Source organism: Lycium ferocissimum, chromosome 6 (assembly GCF_029784015.1).
Source record: "Lycium ferocissimum isolate CSIRO_LF1 chromosome 6, AGI_CSIRO_Lferr_CH_V1, whole genome shotgun sequence".
In the NCBI taxonomy this organism is placed as follows: domain Eukaryota; kingdom Viridiplantae; phylum Streptophyta; class Magnoliopsida; order Solanales; family Solanaceae; genus Lycium; species Lycium ferocissimum.
Window position 1 is genome coordinate 5,114,379 of NC_081347.1, and position 7,014 is coordinate 5,121,392.

At 34.2% G+C, this 7,014-nt stretch overlaps 1 protein-coding gene across 1 annotated transcript; it reads left to right on the forward strand.

Annotated features, from left to right (window-relative positions):
* The first annotated feature begins 359 nt into the window (after positions 1-359).
* Positions 360-6,757, forward strand: LOC132061040 (uncharacterized). Its single transcript, XM_059453919.1, has 16 exons — positions 360-377; positions 1,190-1,306; positions 1,927-1,962; positions 2,097-2,192; positions 2,531-2,614; positions 2,684-2,802; positions 2,892-2,993; positions 3,781-3,897; positions 4,272-4,340; positions 4,509-4,575; positions 5,185-5,238; positions 5,342-5,428; positions 5,674-5,721; positions 5,876-5,914; positions 6,139-6,290; positions 6,377-6,757. The coding sequence occupies exons 1-15, from the start codon at positions 360-362 to the stop codon at positions 6,244-6,246; spliced, it is 1,161 nt and encodes a 386-aa protein (XP_059309902.1). The 3' UTR covers positions 6,247-6,290; positions 6,377-6,757.
* The last annotated feature ends 257 nt before the right edge of the window (positions 6,758-7,014 follow it).

Below are 7,014 nucleotides of genomic sequence, written 5' to 3' on the forward strand. Positions count from 1 at the left end.
AAAATTGACTCAGTTTCCCCTCTCAGTAACAAATCTACAATCAAATATATTATCAGAAACATCCCTCTTTTTCTTCTTTCCTGTAACATTTTTTATGCAATAGATTAACCAAAAAACAAGAAAGGGAAAAGTGGGAAATCTTCTGTTTCTTCTCAAATATAGAAAAAGGTTGAATTATGGAGAGGATCCTTTTTTATTTGCCTTCTAAAAATGTTTTTTTTTTTAATCTCATGTGTGTATATATAATATCCATTTGTACTTTTATGTAGGAAACAGAGAAGTGTTTTATCTCAGGGAGACAAGAGGGGCAGAGGCAGCAGTTGATTCTTTGCTATTTCTTATTTATTTGAAATAATAACATGAAACTCTCAAGCTTTGTAAGTTATTTTTCATTTTATATGTTCCTTGGCTTTTTATACGTGATGAACATATCTTTTTCACGTATTTGCATGCATTGTGTAATCATGATTTAAATTTGACGCGTCCATGTTCTTATTACCGAAATATTTAGACTTTTATAATTAAGGGTTCTGAATTTAACACTATTTCTGAAAAACTTAGCAATTTCACATTTATATCTATATTTTGTTTCAAAAATGCTAGATTCAGTTTAACCCGTTGGTTATATACTTTGTCTGCCTCCATATTTAGTTATTGTGTAAACAATTGATTCAGGGTTAATTGTTGTATTTATTGTTCTGATTTTCTTATCATATTTTATCGTAAACAGGGGATTACTTAGTTATCAAAGAAGAAAGTCACTATATTGATGCTTCATGTTATCTTTTTTGGAGAGTTTTAGAGTCATGCAAAAAAGATTTGATTTTATAGCCTGTGTTGCTTGGAATATCCAAAAAATGCTTCCACACTTGTGTCGGATCCTTCAAAATACACAATATCTGGAGGATTCGACACACACTCAAGAACATTTTTGCGGAGTCCGAGCAACATAGCTTACAACAATACAAGACATTTATTATGGGCAATTAGTTGTGGGGTGGGGGGGGGGGGGGGCAGTTCTTATGTCTTGTTTTTCCCTTAAGCTTTCATTTGGAAGTGTTTTTTCTTTAGATTGATTTTAGTATCATTGTAGTGTCTTCAGAGAACATTAATTAAGAACTAAGAAGTAGCTTGTTATATGAAATATTCAGTTCAATGTGCTAATGAGATTCTTTCTTGGTACTTTCAGGTGCCATTATTCAAAGATCCAAAAGTCAAGAGGTCATGTTTATGTGCCCTCTTTCCTATAGCTTCCCTGTTGTGTCTAATTCTCTTGTTAGGGAGCTTTGCAGAAAATCATAAAGAGGTGCATGTTGTATTCTCTTGATCTCTCCTGTGGTTTATGGAATATATTGTGTATCGTTGAGCACAATTAGTTGCTCACAACTTAAGTTTTATCATTGCAAAAATGCAAATGAAGAACCAACTCTCGCATTACAATTCTTTACACTCATTTTGTTTCATGTTATGAGCAGTCAATTGTGCTCAACAGAATATGCCCTACTTGAGATTCCTGTGTGGATATAATTGGTTGAAGGTGGAAAAACAAGTTTTTGAAGTTGAAGTTGAAAAATAGTACTCATTTTGTTTGTGTTTTGGACATGAATCACACTCCGAACAGGGTTGAAGTTTTTTGCGAGTCAAAACTATGATTTCACTTAAACACTCCTCCAATCAGTTTCTCAACTTTGAATTCTCTATTTCAAGTTGTAGTTGAAATAACGAACGAAATGGTAAAACAACACTGATTGCCATATAATATTTCATTATTTGCATATAAATGTATGTCCAAACGCTTGTAACCGATTACAATCTATTTCATTCTCATAGTGGAAAAGAGCAACGTGGTATTTTTTGAGTTTTGATAAATTTGTGCACTAGTGATGCACAATGGGAATGGATAATCATAAGAACTCTTTTGTGCAGAAAAGTTTGCTATGGAAAGTGCGAAGCTCATGTAAGGTTTGTTTATTGGTCCTTATTGATTCATGGTTTTTCACAAACTCATATATTAATGGGATTGACTTTATTCATTGGTTTCTGAGTACCTTGATGTTGTTCTTATTTTTCGCATAAATAATTTATGTCCGTTTTAGAATGAATGCAGGCCTAATGGAAGTGAGCCGTTACCTGAAGGTATTATTGCTAAGACTTCTAACTTGGAAAGACGGCCTTTATGGGGTTATCCAGAGGTTAATTTTCATATCCATCTTTTCCATGTTCCTCATAAGTTGTATGTGCAGAGTTGAATTTTCCTGTTAAAAATGAATTCTTACATCTTTTCAAAAAGTAAAATACTCTAACTGCTCCGATTATTATGATACTCTTTCCTTCTTAGTTCGCCAACAATGTTTGGCACATTCTACTAATAATATTATTATTTTGTGCAACTTTCACAACTTTTTATATCTCAAATCTAATTTAAGGTAAAATATGCCGTTTTGTCTTAAAATTTCAACAGTCACTCTAATATTTTCTTCCACACTACAGTACAATAATACCACTCAGTTACTTTCTAATTGTGGTCTAGCAGAAAAAAGAGCCTTCAAAGTACCTGTTTGCTGCAGCTGTTGGGCTAAAGCAAAAGGAAACAGTAAACAAAATGGTACAAAAGGTGAGTTGTTTAAATATTTTGCATATTTTATGCAGTTACCATAAGTTTACTCATTGAATTGGTTGGCAGTTTCTATCAAGTGATTTTGTGGTGATGCTTTTTCACTACGATGGTAATGTCGATGGATGGAAGACTTTTAAATGGAGTAACAGTGTAATACACATCTCAGCTTTGAACCAAACAAAATGGTACAGTTTTCAGACCCTTACCTTCTCCATTGTTTTGTTTTTAAAATCTTTTACTCTCTTGACATTTTCGGTTGTTATGAAACTAACAGGTGGTTTGCAAAAAGATTCTTACATCCAGATATAGTTGCTGAGTACAGTTATATCTTCCTCTGGGATGAAGACCTTGGAGTAGAAAATTTCAACCCAAAACGGTAATGTGAAAGTTGGTATGCAGCAGATAGAGTACATCTGAACTTTTTTGTTGGAGCGATAATCATTGTTTTCACTTTGCATTTGTAAAAATAATCATTTTATTATCAAATATTAAACTTTGGTATTAATTTTAGTGAAGTTTCTTCATTGTATAGTGTAAACCTTGATATGAAATTTCTGATTCTCTTTTCTTTTTTGGTTTTATATTTGTTGAATCTTCATAAACTTACTATAACAAAGTGGTGCAGCCTAACAAAGCTGCTTGTGTGAGTAATCTATATACAGTCAGACCTCTCTATAATGGCCATCCTCTATAACAACACTAGACTGTGATGGCCAAGTTTTCTGTGGAACTGATTTTTTGTGTTATGTTATATTATATGCTCTGTAACAACATTTCGCAACAGCAACCAAAAAATTTCCAGATAAACGACGTCGTTATAAAGAGGTTTGACTGTATAGAGGAATAGTCATCTAGAGAGGATGTCCTATATCTCTATTTGACATGTGCTAGGAAAGAATAAAAACGGAAAGTCCATGAGTTCCATCTTTTGATATTAGTTGATTCCCCATTTAGAAAAGCATTCCCGATAGCAATATCATTTTTAGGACGCAATGCTTCTTTCTTGATCTTTACTACTTGTTTCATTTTATTGAAGGATTGAATTGTTTGGGCTGCATATATGCATTTAGTTTTATGTATGTGTCGGAAACCACTAAAAAAAGATATAAAGCATTCCAATCAAGTACTGTATTTACTAAACCTGACTTGCATTATCCTTGTAGATATATATCTATTGTGAGAGATGAAGGTCTTGAGATTTCACAACCAGCACTAGATATCGGAAAATCAGAGGTGCATCATCAGATTACTGCTCGTGGGAGGAGATCAAGAGTGCACAGGTCTTTTTATTGACAATTTTGTGTCTAGTATGTTCTTTCATATCTCTAGGTTTTAGTAGCATATAGTGGTAAAAGAATGGTACTCTTAAAGCTTTAGTTTTCCACCTATAGCCTGTTTGTCCAAGCTGGTGCAATGCTAAAAGTGGTTTTTTTGGGCAAAGTTGAGGTGTTTGGCCAAGCAATTAGGAGAAACAAAAGTTTTTTTGAGTAGAAGCAGAAACTATTTTCGAGAAGCTGCTCAAAAGTGCTTTTCAAATGATTAGCCAAACGCAAACTTATTAATGCTAGAACCTGTATGATTTTATGGTCTTTGATTAATAACGGCTAGATATTATGATGTTGGAATTAATCAATTTTAACACATTACATTGCAGGAGGACTTATAAGGCTGGCGATACTGGCACTCGGTGTGACTATAACAGTATGGCTCCTCCTTGTACAGGGTAACTTAATTTTGTTTTATGCCACTCATGGGTTAAAGTCTTTTTCTTCTTAATAGGAAATAATTAGGAACATAAATCGGAACTTTACAGCAATAACCTCCTTTTCTGCATGGAAAAGATAGAAACTTAATTATAATACAGAGTCATGAACTGTCTCTTATATTGCAGGTGGATAGAAGTAATGGCTCCTGTGTTTTCGAACTCTGCCTGGCGCTGCGTCTGGTATATGATCCAGGTTTTTCCTTTTAGAAACACTACATTGTCATTAATAATTATATACGTCATGCTATAACTACATTACTCGTATTTTGACAGTTAAAATTTGGTCTTTGACAAAGAGTTAATGTAGGTTTCCCTGCTTTTTTTGATAAATATTAGATCATATAACTGCTGAAATCATTCATGGTGAGTGGTAACTTCAACTTATAGCCTGTTTGGCCATGCTTTCGGGAAGCCAAAAGTGCTTATTCAGAAAGTTGAGGTGTTTGGCCAAGCTTTTAGGGATAAATAAGTTCTTTTCAGTAGTAGCAGAACAGAAGCTAAAAAAAGTAAGTTTTTCCCCGAAACACGTTTGGAATATTGGTAAGCACAAAGTACTGCTCTAATATTGACAAAAGTGCTTTTCAAACTGATTAGTCAAATACAAACCGCTACTCTCCCAAAAGTATTTTTTCGCTGAAAAAAGATACTTCTCAAAATAAGTAGATTTTACAAGTTTGGCCAAACATGCTATTAATCATTGTTTTAAACCGCTGTTTAGTCCAGTTCATCAGGCATAACTGCATCTTAATCTGCAAAATGATAATCATGTTTTACCTCTTATTCCTTCTATGTTCTTTCGCAGAATGACTTGATACATGCTTGGGGTTTGGACATGCAGCTTGGTTACTGTGCACAGGTAGTTCTGGATTTGGGGCATTTTATTTTTCTTTTGTTAAACCGATACCTCGCTTATGTTAGAGTCATGAGTTGCTGATGCTCCTTGGTTATTTTTGTAATAGGGAGACCGAACTCAAAACATTGGGGTTGTCGATGCTGAATACATTGTTCATTATGGCCTTCCAACACTAGGAGAACCTGAAAAAAAGGTAACTACAACATGGAAATACAACTGATTTATTGTACTCATTGACTTTTTAGGCTTACCTTTCTATGTGTAGCCTGTTATGCTTGTGGACCACACCAACAACATTCTTTTGAGTATATTACAAAGTTCTAAAATTCTTCTTTTCTTATTTGTGAAACAGTCAAATTTTCCTGAGATTTATGCATTTAGTAGACTTGCTATTCCTCTTCAATTTCGAACTTATTCATGTTGATGTCAATCATGCAGAAGAATCTGACGGTGAGTGGAGAAAACATCACAAGCCTTAGAAAACAAGTATGTTTTAGATAACTTATCCAGTGATGGTATTTATATTAGAAAGAGTCCATAGCTTAATTACCACGTCCAACCATATTAGATGTGTTCACTTATGAGATTTGACGCGTTTTTTATTTAACATCGAAGCTAAATATTATTTTCATGAATGCAGGCGCCATCTCAACCCAACACTCTCAATTTCAGAGTGGAGGTATCTTCTGGTGCACTTTTATCATGAACGTTACAATTATTGCAAGCTGACTTTGGGTTCAACTTTTAGCTGGCCTTAATTTCAAGCTAGTTGGGGTCGCCTATATAGAGTCTAAAATGAAATAAAGGAGTATAATTCTAATGTAGCATGGATTTAACATTTTTTATGTACTCATTCAGAAACGCGAAGACATTTTTTGACTTCAGTTATGTATGTTTCTACAGGTGAGAAGACAATCGTACAATGAGTATAAGATATTCAAAAGACGATGGAAACAGGCTGTCGAGGAGGACACGTGTTGGACGGATCCCTATGCAGAGTCAGAGAAGTAAAGATTGCTCAACATGGACTTTCAGTGCGTCAGGTTCTAGTGGAGGTGGCAAAATTATCTTATTTTTTATTGATTCAACCTTGTTTTGACCCGCCCAAATTTGAACCAGCCGGCCCATTTTCCACGTGTAGGTTCTTGAAAAGAATGAGATAAGATGAGGGCGAGATGCTGCAGATTCAAGAAACGGAGATCGGCAAGGTTTGCATATTAGCTGCCTAAATTGAGCATGATCAATCCTGAAATTTTCGCCTTAACAGAAGGAAGGACCTCAGATTTGTGAGTTCACAGTTTAAAGTATCTGATATCTATCATATGATCATCAAAAATGTAAAGTGGAAGATCTAAATTTTAGAACGCTAGAATGTACAGTTTCTATAAAGTTGCAATTTTGATAGATAAATATGCTACTCAAAAGTTGAAAGTGATAAAGATTGTGTAGTATCTGTATGTATAGGAATTGGAGTTACACATTTTTGGAGCAATGTATGTAATATATTGAGATTCTCTGTGAATGTTCACCCTTTTTGGTAGCCTTTACCCTATGAATAGCAATTTGATTTGTGAAAAGTTACATGGTTATCACGGAAATATTATATAGCAAAAGGGGAAAAAAGATTCCCTCTGCTATACAAAGTATCTTAGTTTTAACCTTCGTTATACTTTGAGGTCATTCATACCTTGTTTGTTTTTATTGCCCTTGACCCTAATAGAACTCTAACGTGAAATATAGCCGACGGTGATTTTAAACTAGAAGAAAAAGTTAAAGGGG